General features: G+C 45.6%; 1 protein-coding gene and 1 long non-coding RNA gene across 2 annotated transcripts in view; one reads left to right on the forward strand and one right to left on the reverse strand.

Annotated features, from left to right (window-relative positions):
* The window catches only part of LOC144112814 (uncharacterized), a 59,602-nt gene that overhangs the window by 8,730 nt on the left and 32,805 nt on the right, over positions 1–18,067 (reverse strand). The window contains exons 16-17 of the mRNA XM_077645630.1: positions 7,134–7,271; positions 5,462–5,609 (exon numbers count right to left, since the gene is read on the reverse strand). Of these exons, the coding sequence (XP_077501756.1) occupies positions 7,142–7,271 (130 nt within the window). The 3' untranslated portion in view covers positions 5,462–5,609; positions 7,134–7,141. The remainder of the gene's footprint in view (positions 1–5,461; positions 5,610–7,133; positions 7,272–18,067) is intronic.
* On the forward strand, positions 5,138–5,632 carry LOC144094089 (uncharacterized). The gene is made up of 2 exons (XR_013306409.1): positions 5,138–5,241; positions 5,419–5,632. It is a non-coding gene; the product is annotated as an uncharacterized LOC144094089 (long non-coding RNA).

Genomic DNA, 18,067 nt, shown 5'->3' on the forward strand with positions numbered 1-18,067 from the left:
TTATCGGTGGGACAGGGGTTCTAGATGTGCCAGAGGCGTGCTTGTAGCTGTTGCTGATACTGTTATGTCTTTTCAGATTCATTTTGTAAGCGCGTTGGAACTTGTACTGGTTGAAATTCGCACATGCTCTAGGAAATTGATAGTGGGCGTTTGCTATCGTCCGCCGTCTAGCTCCCCCACCTTTGTGAACGATCTTCATGATGTCATTCATATGATTACAGTCCGTTATCCGAGCAGTCCCTTTATCTTACTGGGTGATTTTTATTTCCCCAACATAGTGTGGTCTAATGTGAGTTCTTATTGTGAACCTTTTTCAAGTGAATGCGACATGTTCTTGAATTTGTGCAGTGATTTTAACTTATCACAGCTTGTAACGCAGGCAACTCGAATTTCACCTACTGCGTCTAATATCCTCAATCTGGTACTCACCACATCGCCTGATTTTTTCCAGCCGATATCATACTTGCCGTGGTTAAGTGATCACCTACTCCTTCATTTTGCTTTGACCTGCGCAGTTCCCCATCAACGTAACCACAGTAAATATATCCATGATTACAAAAATGCTGATTTTGATGCTATTAACCTTGAACAGTCTGTTTTTCTAGACCATTACTTGCTAAGCTTTCATGATCGCTGCGTGAATGGTAACTGGAGCCTGTTTAAAGAAAAAGTTGCTGCGCTCACTGAAAAATATGTTCCACGCTTAGTCATCACCTCTAACCGTCAATCACCGTGGTTCACTAAATCGCTAAAACGACTCTGTAATAAGAAAAAACGCATGTTCCGCTCTGTAAAACTAACCGGTTCCCAAGAACGTTGGACTGCTTATCAGGCCGCGGCACTTGAATATAAAAGTGCACTGAAGGATGCCAAAGATTTGTTTTTCAATGACACATTACCTTCCCTTTTGATAAATAACCCTAGGCAATTTTGGAGCGTCGTTAACAAATGAGACAATTCATCCATCGGCCTTAAAGACTCCAGTGACCAACTAATTCATCCTAATGAGTGTGCAAATGTTCTAAACAGTGTATTCGTTTCAGCTTTTTCCAGAAATCAGTGTTCGGTAACCCCTGCATATAAAGTACTGACTTTTACCGATGGATTCTATTGTCTTTGATCCTGCTGGAGTGGAAAAAATAGTCGAAAAACAAAAGGCTTTTTCATCATGTGGTGTTGATAACATTAGTTCTAAGTTCTTGAAAGTATACAGCGCAATAATACTCTCTAACCTATTTCAGCAATCTCTTGAAACAGCATGTATACCTGATGACTGGAAGGTTGGGAAGGTGATTCCCTTGCATAAATCTGGTTATCAACATTCCCCGCATAATTATCGACCCATCTCACTTACCTGCATTCCGTGTAAAATCAAGGAGCATGTTATTTACTCTCACCTTGCATCGTTCCTTGATTCTAATGCTTTTTTACGGACAGTCAACATGGATTTCGGAAGTGGTTTTCTTGCGAAACACAGCTTTTAACCTTCACACATGATCTAAACTCATTCCTCGACAGTGGTTCCGTTGTCGACTGCATATTCCTCGATTTCTCAAAGGCGTTTGACAAGGTCTCTCATCAACTGCTTTTTTTACACTTAGTAAACTTAACCTCCACCCTAACGTTCTTAGGTGGCTGCATTCGTTTCTCACTAATCGTTCACAATTTGTCACCGCTAATAATGCTTCTTCCTTCACTTCTCCAGTTGGATCTGGAGTACCACAAGGCTCTGTTTTAGGGCCCTTGCTTTTTTCTTATATATATATATCAATGACTTACCTGACAATCTATGTTCAACAACAAATCTTTTTGCTGATGATTGCGTCATATACCGCAAAATTAACAGTGACTCTGATATAGCTCTTCTTCAATCGGATATTGATCATGCTCTTGAATGGACTAACAAATGAAACATGGAACTAAACATAAAAAGTGCAAGTACATGCGGGTTTCTCGTCGTAACACCACATTGCCTTCATATCGTCTTAATAATTGCAGCCTTGAGTCTGTGCCTTTTTACAAATATTTAGGTGTCTTCATTTCCCATAATCTTTCTTGGAAAGTGCACATAGACTATGTAACAATAACGCTAACTGCATGCTGGGCTACATACGCAGTAACTTTAATCTTTCTTCTAGCTCCGTAAAACTGCTTCTCTACAAGTCGTTGGTTCGTAGTAAACTAGAATATGCTGCATCTATCTGGGACCCCTATCAAGAGACACTAATATACCAACTCGAATCTATACAGAACCGTGCGGCCCGTTTCATTCTCTCGAATTATCACCGTAACTCTAGTGTCAGTGCCATGAAATCAAGGATATCACTCCCACTACTGTCGCAACGTAGAAATATATCCCGCCTTTGTCTATTACATAAGATTCACTACGATAACCCCATCCTTACGAGAAAATTTATAACGCCACCTTGCTACGTTTCAGCTCGGATCGATCATCGTCATAAAGTTGGTATTCTTTCATGCCAAACAAACCACTTTTACAACTCATTCATCCCCAGCACATCGGCACAATGGAATCACCTTCACCGATCGGTCGTCGAAATAAGTGACCATTCTGTGTTTAAATCGCCTTTAACTAACTTGATGGTAACATAGTACATGTAATTCTTGCGCCCTGCCGTTTATTCTTTTCAGCTTATGTGGTAGTTCAAACAGACCTGGTCTGCGTGGTATGCTTGTTTGCGTGGTATGCTTACTTTTATGCTTACTTTTATTCTTTGCTCATAATTTCGTATTAAATGACTCTTAATTTGTTTGATTGTATTTGCTCTAACCTACTGATTTGCCCGAGCCATATATTTGTTCACATTTTTGTGTTACTTGTGACTGCTGTTCCTTTGTTAGTTTGTCTATTGTACCCCACTCCCCTCTGTAATGCCCTCGGGCCCTAAGGGTACTGAAATAAATAAATAAATAAATTTTCGTTCCCTTTTTCTCTGATCATGCTCAGTGAAACATGGAGCACAAATGATTTTGACATTTTTAGGATGACCAACTACACAACTTGCTACTTGAAACCCTCTGGTCTCCGTCGGGGTGGAGTAGCATTATTGGTGTCTGATGACATTGAACGCGACAATCTGGACTCATATAGTCTACTTACTGATGATTTTGGCGTCCTATTTGTCTGTACCGACAGGTTCGTGTTTTCGGTTTGCTATCGTCCTCCGAAGGGAAATGTGGTTAATTTTTTTGAAATTGCACGACTGCTTTGTTTCGTTTATAACAGACGGCAAATACACTCTAATAGCTGGAGGGGATTTTAATATTGGTACGTTAAGGGACAATTCTTTGGTTAAAGACTTTAACACTGTCTTGGCATTGAATGGCTTCATTAACCTTGTAACCGCTCCAACTAGAATTACACAAGCAACCGAGTCTCTTCTCGATCTGCTGATTACGAACTCCCCCCAACCAATAGCTGACAGAGGAGTAATATCATGTGCACTCAGTGACCATCTTCCAGTGTTTGTATGTATCTATAGGACTGGACCGGTAAAGAACCGAAAGGAAAAAGCTATGTAGTAATATATAACTAATGCTACGCTCAATTTATTTCATAGTTCACTGCCACAAGTTAAGTAGAATATCACTGACAATACCAGTGACGTAACTGAGGCTTACAATAAGTTTCTCCATGTATTTACGCAACTATAACATTAATTCTTCCCATTAAATGCGTGGAAAAAACGTAAAACTCGCAAACCCTGGATAATATCTGAGTTACACCATGAAATTAAACCGAAAGAAAAGCTTTACGGGATCTTTTTAAACACATGTCGAGCAGATGACTTTAGTAAGTTTAAGAAATACAGGAATAGGTTAACGTAGGACACGCACAGAATACCACGCGGCATTTCTCGAAGTTAAAAATGATCGCCACGATTTGCAGTCGTCAAGATTAAGTTGCTTACTAAGGCGCGAGCAACCGCACCCTGCCCCACGAATATTAAGGCTTGATGATAAAGATATATTTATAACCTGAGTCTTAGTGTTCTGCACATTGGCCGGGCAAGCTTACCGGCCAGGTGCAGCCGCCATTTTCGATGCAGTACACCTTGACCCCGTGATACGGGCCGAAGTGCAGTCCCTTGGGCAGCGCCTTCAACGTGAACACTCCAAGCGGGGCACCCTTGACTGTCGAATTACCTGAGGTCAGTAACTCGAGCATGCTCTTACCGACGAGACTGGCGTCTCCCGATTTCACCTGCGTATATTATTCCGCCGTGTTCACCAGCCGCTCCACTGCAAAGTGGGGGCTAGAGCATACAGGTTAAATTTTACAGCGCTGGCTGTTAAAGACGGATTGAAGTGTTTCGCGCCGTAATTGCAGTCGTCGTCGTCATCCCGGCGCGAATTTGCGATTAAGTGTACGGTAGCCCCCCCCCCCCCCCCTTCAAAAAAAAATAAACATACGCGTGAAAATGGGTTGACTCGTGCAGCCCGCCAGAAGAGTGAAGTTGGCGTTTCTGAAGTGTGGTACAGATAGCTGCACCGGCCGAAGCTTGTGCCCACCAAAAACGCATGAAAACGCTTACACGGAGTGGTGATTAAGTATATATAACACATAAATTGACGTGCACTATGATTTGTCGGGTGATTTCGAACGCACATGACGTGATCAATTTTTGGACTGAGTATTGAGTTCAAGCAGGTATCGCTGTTTTCTAAATGTACTTGACATTTTTTTTCAAGATTTATACGATTTACATCGTGCATATCCCGAAAAAGCAACCAAAATACAGTCGAACCTCGTTACAACGAAATTCTTTATAACAAAACAACGGATATAACAAAGCAATAACGATTCCAGTTGGAACTTCGGTCAACATGGGCTATACTGAAACTATGGCTATAACGAAGTAACCACCGAGCCCTTCAACGTCGTTACAACGAGGTTCAACTGTATGCCCATCCGCTCCATACTCTACATGCTGCACATGGTCCATCCGCTGATACAAGCCGAATGAGTGACAAGGCATGCTTCAAAAATAGTGTTTTTTTTCGAACAGATGCATGCATCCCGTAAACGTCTGCCGCCGATAGCAAAATGTTCTAACCACGTACCAGAAACATTCTTCATACTGAAAGCAACCTTCCATCGCTTTGCAGAGAAAAACGACCATCTGGCTCCCGACCCCGCCCACACCACTAAAGTGTGTTGAGGAACGTCGGTCACGTGATGGGCGGTCGCCGCTACATAGGAAAGGAATTCCCTCCGATGTGAGTACGTCACAAGGACATGCTTCACATCTTCATGAGCAACGGCGTGCGCGAAAAGAATGAATACTGGTTTCTCATTATGTATCGTAGATTAGCGAAGCAAGCAGCTAGAGGCCTTTGCATGTTCTTTTTTCTAATTACTGTGGTATCAATAACTATATGCACTCCTCCCTGCAGGCCTCTGTTCCAGTCTCAAGTCAATCGCGAATCGTACACTTACGTTTTTCCTCGTGTTGCTCAACCCGTGAGGACGGCTCTTCGGACAGGTCCCGACCGCTGCTCGCAGGAGCCTCCCAATGGTCCGGAAGCGCATCGGCGGAACTCGAAGGCGGGCTTTCTCTGTGAGTCTCCCAACCGGCCTCGAATGCCTGCGTTAGGCACGCATGCATAGAGTGGCAAGAAGCAATGTTTGCTTTCAAAAGACCAGGGATGGCGATCGCTGGTAGCTGTAGGTTTACGGGGCAGCGAGGTTTAAAAGTTGTTTTTAGACATGATGTTGGGCTGGTCGGTTCATAGTGATTGCAAAAAATCTGCGTGAAGATGATGGTACAAGAAAAGAGAGGTGTGTCCGTTTCTGTGTCTCTTTTCGTCCCGTCGTCTTCGTGCAGTTTTTTGGGCAAGTAACGTTGCAGCCTCTGCATCAAGGTGAATCAAGTTCCAAGAGATTAAATGGCTTGCCCTGCTTCAGAAACCACTTCCTACATGTGGCATGTTACCCAGAAGTTCTACGGGAGACTTAGAACGGTGATGGTTTGAGCTAATGGGTAATTGAAAAACATGAAGGAACAAGACACAAGCATTTGTGTCCCCTCCCTTAGTTGTTTTGCGATGTCAGCCATCTTCCGATTCTCAGCGTTTTAAAGCTGCCGAAAGGAAACATTTCGCTGCACTTAGTATGGTGCTGAGTTTCATGCACTCAAGCATAGAAAGGACGAATCCGCAATACAGGATCATCGAATTCTGCGAGGAGACCTATATATAGTAAATGGAAGGACAGTCTTGCCAGTTAGAATACGGAAAGAATGAAACTCAGGGGACGTGCGATGTCAGTGCACGTTAAAGAACCTCAGGTGGTCGAAATCTCAGGAGCCCTTCACTACGGCGTCTCTCATAGCCTGAGTCGCTTTGGGACGTTGAACCCCCATAAACCAAATCGAAACTCTGGTGACGCTTAAGCTACCTTTAGAGTGGAATGGGATAGCATTAGATCACATCTGCTACAGTTTCTGCTGCAACTTTCGTGCGTGTTTGCGTCATTTTCTCTAAAGTTGCCGGTGCACCAATCGTCATATTCGGACTGCTAGCTGCAGATAGCTGTGCTCACAACGTGGTGGGCAGGTTGCGGTGACGTCACAGGGTCACGTGACCACTCTCGTTTAATCACCGAATTTTATGACATCTATGGCGCATTCTACTCCTTACGTAAACACTAATGTCATCGCACTGATATTTTGCAACTTATACTCTTTTAATTAACGAATGCCGTCATCCGCCGTGCGCTGCCAGTGCTTTACTGCTTGGTTAGTTCATTCTGGGCCGCGATTGCACCCTTTAAAAATAGAGAGCACCTGCCAATGCACGCCAAGAAAGGTATTGTAAACGTCCGTGTATGCTTCACTTACCTTCCTCTCCACGTCGGCTAATGCGGTGTCAGTACGGGCAACCGTTCTGCTTCCATCGCAAGCTACAAAAACGATTTTAGGCATATTTTTAGATGGTTAAATATCTAAAGCGTAGCAGCTTTGTTGGTAAACCACCTAACTAAAAAGGCCAGGTCTCGATAAAAAAAATACTGTTCGTATCTTCAAAATACTGCGGCATCAATAACTATATGCACTGCTCTATGCAGGCCTGTGTTCAAGTCTCGTGTCAGTCGCGAATCGTAAACTTACGTTTTTCGTCAAGCTGCTCTTCCCATGAGGCCGGCTCTTCGGGCCGATCCTGCCTTCCGCTCCCAGGAGCCTCCCGGTAGTCCGGAAGCATTCGGGCACAGGCGGGCATTCGCTCTGAGTTTCCTTCGGTCGCACGATCTGCGTATACATTGATTGTTATAATGAAGTCTTACATTATGCACAAAAATGCGATCATAAACGGTTTTCCGCTCAAAAATGCTTTTGTCAAGAATTTCTGTGTACAAATGTTCTTTTTTTTTAAACTGTCTTCTAAAAAAAGGTAACTACGGCGTCTCTGTTTGAACTTGCTGCCAAATATTCGGAAACTACTGGAAAACCTAACAGCGCAGTCGATTCGTTTGGAAGCAATTTGAACATGTACTACTTGATTCGCTCAGCGAAATGAATACAAGGGCATCCGATGAGCTATCTAAAGATTTCGGATATTCACCCACCTCTACTGATGAGAAATGTTGGATGCACGGAGGCCGCACTAAGCAATGCTAATTGCAGCTAACAACTACAGGGTAAACTTAAAAACAATTAGGAAATTTTAGAAAATAACGGCAGTTGTTAATTTATCGCGTTTGTTTCATGACATGCGCCAGCGTAGCCGGCATGACCGCTTATAAGCGATCACAGTATCTCACAAAACCACTTTTTTAATCACTTACTTTACCCGCGAACAACGGGTAGTGAGCGTAGTCTCTTCTCTCGTTCGCAAGGCCGACTGGCACATTCAATTCACGCACGAATTTTCTGTTCTGCACAAATAAGCAGGCCGGAACTCCGAATAGTCTAAAGGAAGTCGCTGCCACACCAGTCACTCTGATGACCGAAAACAGCCTAAAGGCATTGAATATTAGCGCGCAGAATGTGTAGGTGCACAACAAACGTTTAACGATGGATATGCCGCTGGGACGCATTCGTTACGGTGGCAAAAGGCTGACCAAAGATCCCGGGATCGTGTCATGCCGCGTGTAGCGACTTAAGGAAGCTGGTGAAGTTCAAAACGCCCATCCGCCGAAATTTTGGTGCAACATATTGAAGCCTGACTGTTCAACGTTAATCCAGAAGCGCAAACTGGACGCCTTCACACCTGATGATATTTGTACGACCCACACAATTTCTGTTGCCAATACTTCGCAAGTTGCATAACGAGAGAGCAATATACAAAAAACCCACTCTAAGTGACAGCGGCGTTGTAGTCACGCGCATAGAATCTTGGGTAACTGCCACACGGGCCAAATATTTGTGGTCTATGCAAATGCTTTTTTTGAGTTCCGTATTTACTCGCATTACAGACGCTCTCGCAAAACGGGCGCCTCTGCTTGCTTGGCTTTGAAAACTGCTTTTTTTTTATTTCACGCAATAGAGCGCCCCTTCTTTTTGCGCACGGCCTGCTGATGGCAGCAGCGTATGCCAGAGACGCTTCTATCCGAATGCCGAAAGAACTACGCCGTACTATAAAAGGCGTATCTATCGATTGTCGAGGCTGCCATAGCTCACCTTATCGGACGAACAGCCAGTACAAATGCCCCGCGAGGGATATGTGAACCATTAGAAACAACGCCAGGTAACGCAGGGTTACCCATGACCATCTATCTGCCTTACTGCGCAATATAGCAACTTGCTGCCGTTGGGCTTCTCGTTTAGTACTGCGAGTTGTGCTAAAGTGAACTCTAGTTCTACTGTCCTGGAGCCTATTTATCGGCAGCCACGTGAGTTAATAGGCTCGGTTTTAAAATATAAGTAGCCGACTGCGCTCCTGACTATGGAAGCCGGGCTCAAGAGTTTGTTTTTTTATTCTGAAGCTGTGTCGTACCGGATGACGTGCTTATTCCACCAGCTCCGCACAGCTCTTGTCGCTTTCAATTTTGTTTCTCAATATATTGCTCGACGTAATATACGCACGCCTAAAATTTTCAGATATTTTTCCAGAAATAAATTATGCGAGTAAATATGGCATATAAGCAACTATGATGGAACTCTCTGCCCGAACACAAAGTCATAAATCTTACAACGCAGACCTAGTTAAAACTCTATACGGATGAAGTGATCTGTTTATGTCCCACGGCAGAGGTTTTTATCGAAAGCACTCTTCTTCGTTGTTTCTTCCCGCGCTTTAAACGGAAATGGAGTCGAGAGAACCATATACGATTCCAAAGACATCACCATCAAATTCGCCATGTCCTATGCCGTAAAATTTCGGTATTTCGGAGCACCTCCAGGAAGGGTAAACGTTTGAACGCGAATTTTTATTATTAAATTAACGTATCTTGCCTCGTAGCTTATTGTTTTTGTCAACCTTAACTTTATCTAACTTTCCCAATTACCCTTTATCTCTTACGGCCAGGTATGCGCATGCAACGTAACGCGAGAGCAAGGCGATAGGAGTGCAGAATGCAATCTTTACCGAACTGTCATTCCGTACCACAATCTCTGCCTCGTCACTGGATGGACCTCGAACAAAGTGTGAATGCACATGAATCAGGAGAGGCGAAAAGAGGAGACACATCCGAAAAATGCTGAATCATTTCAGGTACAGTGTCAACTGTTCAACAACCAAGCGGGCGGGGCCTCGCTCAAATGTCACATCCAGAAAATTTGGACACTCTCTACTAGCTCCCTCGTGAGTCAGTGGACACCTCAGTAGCGCTTTGTGGCACAAGGAGGTGGTGTTCACCTACCGCGCTAAGCGTTACACAGCTGCTATCGTACCTCTTAAATTGCTTTTATTAAATCGCTTGTACAAAGTTATTATAGCCTTCACTGTAAAAAATTATGACGTGCCCTTAAATCTGTACATGCGGAAATGCGAAAGCTTTGCGAGTTCCATTGCGGCCTCTATTACTTAGTAATGTAATTAATTATTTATGGTTATTTTTCTCGATTCGTTTAATTGAGTTATTTTCTGTCAGTCAATTTATAATACATAACTATGTAGTTTTGTCAACTTTCATGAATTACTTTATTGATCATTCAAGTAATCAAACAATTAGTTTATTAGCTAGTAACCAGTCAATTACATTACAACGTTTAGTCTTTGCTCAATCGCAGGAATTACTATTAATTCACTAATTTGGCGCATTACACGGAGCAATTAGCGAAATAATTTGTTCATTATTTCATCAATAATTTTATCTAGCAATGTGGTCATTTACACTTTTCATTGAATGTACATTAATCATTACCAATCATAATCACACGCTTACTAGACGATCGACAGTTCATGAAGACACGCTCTGTCCACTGCCCGTGGTGACACATCTTGTCCACGCCACTCATGGGGCAAGAAATGCTTTCGCATTAAAAAAATGGCTGGGGTTCAACGAGGATTCAACGTAGTTAACGGGCGACAGCTGTGTTAAATATTGTCTCAACTGTCTCAAATTAAAGCTCAAGGTCAGGTACGCAATGGTCATAGTCATATGACACAAGGTCAAACTACCATAGTTATCGCCATATAACCACGTAGTTAAGTCCCTTCCATATGAAATCGGACGCTGTACCCGAGGAGCACAGGTCTGACTCTAAAACTCGGCTACCATGGGCGCGGCCTGTCAGCAGCGTCGAGCTGCGGGGGCTCAGGAGGCTCCGCCAGAGATAAAACACGAGCAGATACACGAGCGAACGCGGCTACGTGCGCATGCAAGAAACACCGCACACGTGCGCTCCAACGTTACTTGCAGACAAACTAATATACAACGAGGAGACAACGAAGACTGCACATATTCAAAAAGCTGCCCGCATAACGTTACGCTCTACGGCTGCCGTTGTACCCCCTAAATGGCTTATAACAAAGCTATTACAGCTTTCGCTGTAAAAAGGGTTTCATAAGGCAAGAGCATGCTTACCTAATTTGGCCGCTGGAGCGTAACCCTTATAGAGGTTCTCGAATCGACTGTTGGTGTGGTCCGACCGCTGACACAAATATTCTTTCGGGAAGTGCGTCCGTTTTCTCAGGAAGGGTCTGTGGGTAGTTGCTTATGAAAGCAAACGGGCCAGAACAGCCAAAATATTTAGGAAAGAAAGAGAAGAAATGCATCGGGTGCTTCTTTAAACAACAGGGGCGAGTTATGTATTGGCCTGCTACTTAATGCGATATTACACTTGTGTGGGCCCGCAAGCTGGTCTATCTGAAGCGCGGCAGCATATTAAAAATGAAGGGGGCCCAGTGTCGGCTGTTTCACGAATCTACCCACGTTATACCATGCATGACTGTCTTGCCATCCTAAAGAACTCCGCAGGAGAAGACATTCTTGTATACTTATAAAAACCGGACACGAAGCTCACCCTGCGATATGAGGCAATCAACTGATTGTTTTCTTGACAGGCAATTGCAGTGAAAAGGACCATAATTGGCATTCCCTGTTTAAAGCAAACCCACTTATTCTGAGTACTTTCTAAAATTGCGATCAAAATATTCGACAACACGCAAAGCAACCAAGGCCTCATTCCGCTGACGAAAGCTAAGAAAAAAATGCTTCTCACAAATGGAACCAAAGCTAGAAAGAGGAAGCATCTTGGGTGATCTCTGCCGAAACGACAACACGAACTTATCACTATGGGTGTCTGACGCCTTAACTGCAAGCTGAAAAGAGAGCAAACTACCCAGCCTCCAAACCAAGCCGCATCACTGTTCCTTATGTCAAAGGCAGCAGTGAAATGCCGGGGCGCCTGCTTCAAGAGCAGGGAATGCAGGTTTGTCACGCGTCATTTTAAAACCTCGGGAGATTCAAGCCTCGGCCAACATGCACTAATGCCGAATTTCTTTCTCTGTGCTCTCGTGCAGCATTCCGGGATCATCCAGCCGATTTTGAGAATTCGAGGGTCGCTAACTCAAAGGCCAACCCCACTGGTGCGATAGATTTAAGAACCTTGGAGTATGCAAACACGCCAGGCAAGGTAAACAAATCTGCAGGCTGTCTTCCATCACCGTACACCACGAAGCTCCGAATAGCGCCTCGCGCACCCCATCCCGTCAAACCTGAAGATGCTAAGTGTGCCCCGAAAGGTGAGTTCTCTCTGCAAGTGACTTTGGACGGAGTGTCACTCTACTTTCTTTCTAAGCTGAATATGAATGCATTTCTGTCTTTAAGGCGGTGAAACTGCCTGTTCATATCCTTCTCCTCATAAGCATATTATTTAATACTGTACTTGCCAAATGGCTCGTTGTTTGTACACCATGAAGTTACTTTGAATGGAACTGAGAAAAAAGCAGAAAGAAAGGAAATCAGAGCTAATGCGACAGTGCAAAGCAGACGTTCAGAAGAAAAGCCGTGCGCGTTGTCGCACTAATTAAGGATTGGTCGGCAGCGTTCTGAAGGTCACACGTTCACCCGTGGAATGAAAACGACCAAAAACCATATTTATATTTAACTATATGAGGTATTAGCATGCCTGAAATGTCATCATAACACGTAGGAATGTAAATTAACTATGGTTTAAATAAACTGCTGCAATATACTGGAAATCAAAGCCATGAGCCATGGGTTGCAAGTCAGATACGCTATCCCTAGGCCAAAGAGGCACTTTCGTTTTTACTTGGTTAAGGGAAGGGTTCGAGTGTCTTCTTGTGTTTCACGTGTTCTAGTGTGCCTGCCTAAGTATGCTAATGAGTATGTGTGATTAGAAAGAGACGTTAATTACGAAAGAATGGAGCAAATAACCATTAACGCTGTGGCGTTCGTCATACCCTTAAGGCATAGCTTTAGTGTCCCTCTATTTTTTTAGCACGTTGCCTACAAGGTCCATCCGGCCGTGTCAGTTTCCTAATTACTAAGAATTCTGCGACGGCTGAGTGTCACTGGGTCGGAGCGCCAAGGCAGAATTATAGCTTCGCCTTACGGCACTTGGACACGACGTGTCGCAGGAGCGGAAATACTGATGTCCGAAACCACAAAATCCGCACCAGCGCTGGAGGCGCCAGTTTTAGACGTGTTCGCTATGCATGCTCCCCATTCGAAACTTCCAGCATAGAGTCTGATTAACAACTTACACATATACCTGCTGAGATGTTTCCCCAAGGTGGAGTATATTTGTAATAAGGGTACATTACTCACTGGCATTCACCCATACGCAGCCATACGACTACAAAGGTTAGCTATACAGCTTTCTCAGGAACTTCGCGGTTGAAGAAAAATTCGTCCTGGTCCGGGGTACGAACCCGGGACCACATATTAAGCGGAGAGTCACTCTATTACTCCCGTTTCGAGCATGTCGAATCCCCCAATCCCCCTCTTTCGCTACCTCTTGCTCCCGCCTCCGCTTCGGGCCTTCCCCAGTGCTTCCTACTGCACCGCTTTCCTCTCTGGCAGAAATGATGACGGAGAAACGTTTCCTCCTGCTCACAACCTTAGCAGACAGGATGCCGAGCCACCGAGCCACAGCCAGCGTTTGCAACTCAAGTCGCCGGATCTCATCGCACTCTTTTGTGGCATAAGATTTCGGAGCATACAGTGCCTGGTCACATAGCATCTCCAAGCCGAGTGCCACAACTAGGCTTCCTGTAGGCAAAAACACACAAAACCAAAAAGCACGCATTTCAAAAAGTATAAACGCAGCCAACTATTCTCCAGTTTCTGTTTTGGCGTGCTAGAAACACGATGCTATTCAACTACCCCAGAATAACAATGATGCTTTCACTGCACGCCTGATTTGACAAATATTACAATGATGATACAGCTCTCGACAAATCAGTCAAACACAACTAAGGTTCTAGAAGCGATGAGAAATTATAATTAATATGATTTAACTTATAAAATGAGTACAAACTTTCCTTTCCTTTATTGATCCATCTTTTTCGACGTTCCCATCGTAGCGCTTCTTGACGTCATCCGGGAGTTTACGCCATGTTTCGTCCGAGAAGTATGCAGGCTTCCAGCGATAGTAATCTTCAATGGGAATTTCTGATAATGACATGAATAGAAAAGGAAGAGCGCTGATAAATGTCGCACACGAGTTTAAGCATTTTTTTACATTACAAAAAATACGCGCGCAATGCGGCCCTGATGATAAGCCGTGCCACTGCTTCCTGGCAGCTACAGCTTCTCAGTGAACAGTGAACCGACGCTGCTGCAGTGAAGCAGGGTAGAGTCCGAGCGGGAGTCTCTATAGATTATCTAAGCAAATGCAGCATTTCTCGCATGGAACACGCCTGTGCGCATATATCGCCATGCACGACCCAATGCTTTAAAGGACACTAGCTCACATGAGAGTTCCCGCAATGAAGACGACAGCAGCACTGTAAGGGGCTGTCTGAGGAGAGGGGGTTACGAACGGAGGCAAGCCGTTTTAATCGCGGGCACCTGCGTCTACCCTGTGATCGTTTGACGGAAAAAAGTGTTGAAAATTGAAGCGCCACAATATCTGGGAAAATCAAAAACCATGCGCACCTTAGGACTTATGTCCTGGTAACGCTCGCACCAGTCATCTTTCAAGTGGCTGCTGTCGACACACAAAAATGTGGAGAGTAAATGGCGTCAATTGGATCCAGCTGCAATGATATAAATTTCAGAGATAAAGTATACTCTGTGTGCACTGTTTACAGCTAAGGAAGCTCTCTTTTGATGCATAAAGTGTGGATTGTTGTAAATCAACAGGCCTCGTGGAGAGAATAGTAATTCTAGACCTCACTCTTCTGAATATTCGGACTTACACAGACGCTACAAAAGCCCCTGTACAAAGATTAAAAGGAGTCCCCATGTGCTCTAAAATTTGGACAAAGGCTGTGTCGGTACCGGCGCCACATCGCCACCATTACCTCTCCGCCGCTTTCTCGCGCCCGCGCCAGTTTCTGCTGCAATTCGCCGTTTAGATTGAATACATTTCAAACCTGGCGTTCGGCTCGAGCGCCGATGCCCTAGCCCCGCCTGTAGGAACCAAGTATATAGTCTCTTACATACCTAATGCGTGGTGCATGTCCGTAACATTCCTTCTAAGCTCATGCCGAACACAACCAAGGGAGAAGACACGGAGAGGACAAGGGAAACAAGTGTCCGCCTTTGCCACACGCCGCGAGCTACTGGGAGCAGCTTTTCCGGGAAGCAGACAAAGCGATGATCTCGATGATTACAATGGCTATTAATGTCATTAAATATCATGAAAATAACAGTGCTGCTGGATCATGTTGGCGTATATTGATAGATGAGTACTTGTGCAAAGGGGCTCAGAATGCGATTTTGCAGCGATAGCTTTTAGTGCAATTCTCTCATTTCGTGGCATGCAGAAGTGTCCTCATAGTAAGACAGATGAAATCATTTAAAAAGCGGCGTTACTGTTAGAGACGCGACAGGCGACTTCAGGTTCGGTATAAAGGCAAGCTTTAACTGCGCATCGTCTAATGTTATCGACATGCTTCAATACTCCTCTTGTCCTGTTATACTTAGTGGCACAGGCAGGGGCATATTGGTTTACATTCTTTTTCTGGTTGCCCCACCATACTTTTTGTCCGAAAAAATATATCGGGTAAACCAGGCAATCAATGAGCGCCCGAATAAATGTCATCGAGCTGACAGCAAGAAGCCTACAGAAGGCAAAGGCGGAAAAATTTGTTCATCATCATCATCAGCCTGACTACACTCATTGCAGGGCAAAGGCATCTTCCATGTCTCTCCAATTAACCCTGCCCTTTGCCAGCTGCATCCACCCTTTGCCTGCAAAATTCTTACTCATCTCCCCACCTAACCTTCTGCCGCCCCCTGCTACGCTTACTTTCTCTTCGAATCCACACCGTTACCCTTAAGGACCGGCGGTTATCTTGCCTGAACCGCGCCGTAAGAGAAGCGATAAAGGAGGGACTGACAGAAGAAAGGAAGGGAGAGGTGCCGTAGTGGAGGGCTCCGGAATAATTACCACCACCTGGGATTTTTAACATGAAAGGAGGGGGCTGACAGAGAAAAGGAAGGAAAAGGTGGAGGGCTCCGGAATATTTTCTACCACCTGGGATCTTTAACGCACACTGACATCTTGTTTGCCCCGCCGCGATGCATCGCTCAGTGGTTAGGGCGCTTGGCTACTGATCCGGAGTTCTCAGGTCCGATCCCGACCGCTGCTGCCGCGTTTCGATGGAGGCGAGACGCAAAGGCACCCGTGTGCTGTGCGATTTCGGTGCACGTTAAAGGTCCCCATGTGGTCGAAATTATTCCAGAGCCCTCCACTACGGCACCTTTTTAATAATAATAATTGGTTTTGGGTGAAAGGAAATGGCGCAGTATCTGTCTCATATATCGTTGGACACCTGAACCGCGCCGTAAGGGAAGAGATAAAGGAGGGAGTGAAAGAAGTGCCGTAGTGGAGGGCTCCGGAATAATTTCGACCACCTGGGGATCTTTAACGTGCACTGACATCGCACAGCATACGGGCGCCTTAGCGTTTTTCCTCCATAAAAACGCAGACGCCGCGGTCGGGTTCGAACCCGCACCTTTTTGTTCCTTTCTTCTGTAATGACCCCCCATAATGCACAGGTCCACACGGGACGGAGAGGCAATGAGACACCGTATGGCTCAGTTTAAACAAACAGATGTATTCAATAATTATACATGATTAAGATTCAGAGGCTGGGGCGTCCGAGCTTACGTGCCGACGACTTCATGGGCACGATGGAGGGGCTCCGGAGTTGAGCTCGAACGGTTGCTGGCAGAAGCTGCACGCCGTCGGGCTTCGGCGCTGAAGGCCCCCTTGGCGAACGATGTCGTCCTGAGCGTGCTTCTTCGGTACTCCTTGTCGACTTTTATATCCTCTTATCCCCACACTCCCTAGGGTGAGGACGCCCACGCCGGAGTGGGGGGGGGGCTAGGGCTTTCACTTGGGCGCACAAACACACCACCGCACTTATGGTCTCGCCCCCCTCACGTGTTGAGTCCGAGGGAAAGAAGGTTGTCGTCGAGGTAGCGCATAGCGTCAGCTGTGGTAAGGCGCGCTCTGGCCCGCTGTCGGTTCCCGCGGGTCACCGGCCTCCGTTCTCCATCAAATGACACTCGCCCCTCAAGGCCGGAACGCGAGGTCACTAAAAGGCCGGGAAAGTGGTCCCTTGTCCTGGGATGTGCTCAGGAGGGTTGATTGATGATGCCCACCGTCTTGCCACGGGGCCAGGCCCGCCGAAACGAGGCCCCCCTGGAACGGCCACGGCAATTGGGGAAGATAACGCCCGTCTCCCCGCGGCGGCGGCGTTCGTCTCGTGCCGACACTATGGAAAGGGGGTCCGGTTGGGCTTAAACCCCTTCGTTCTGGTCGTCACTCTCAACGAGTATGGCTCGGTAATTGATGATGCCGCTGTCATCTGGGTCGTCTCCGTGCGGTCCACGGCGGCAGGCCCAAAAGCAATCTCACTCAAGTTGCTTGCAGCCATATACAGTAGAAACATGAAAGGGGGTCCGGTTGTGCTTTCGCCGCCACTGGGGGCTCCGTCTACGCCGCGCCGTCGAACGCGGACGCTCGTAGCACACACAAGGAACGTCACACTCGCTCACCCTCCAGAAGAATGTTCTCCGAACATTTGAGTCCATGCAGCTCCCCTTGTCTTTCTGAATCGCCTCGCACAGTGCGTCCGACAAAACACTTTTCGCTGCACTCAACACCACTGCACAACACCATATGCCTCCGCTGTCATAACTGGCCTCTCCAGGGGCAGCACTGATCTTCTTTTACAAATAAACATGAAACTCAGCACCCAAGTCTCTCCTTTCTAGTCCAAACTCGACGAAATAAATTTACCACAGTTACAAAGGAGCTCCCACTTCTAGCACGATCACGGCACAGACAAAAATATAGATAACGAAAGGAAGTAGGGCAGGTTCTGCCTGCGCTCCGCATGCTCTCCTGTGAAGGTGTTACTTAATGACAGAAAGGTTTAACTACCAACTCCGATAACTTAACACATAAGCACATAGCAATGTTATGAGCTGCGGCATTACACAATTCTAACCAGTTCA

This window comes from Amblyomma americanum, chromosome 1 (assembly GCF_052857255.1).
Source record: "Amblyomma americanum isolate KBUSLIRL-KWMA chromosome 1, ASM5285725v1, whole genome shotgun sequence".
NCBI classification, from domain to species: Eukaryota; Metazoa; Arthropoda; class Arachnida; order Ixodida; family Ixodidae; genus Amblyomma; species Amblyomma americanum.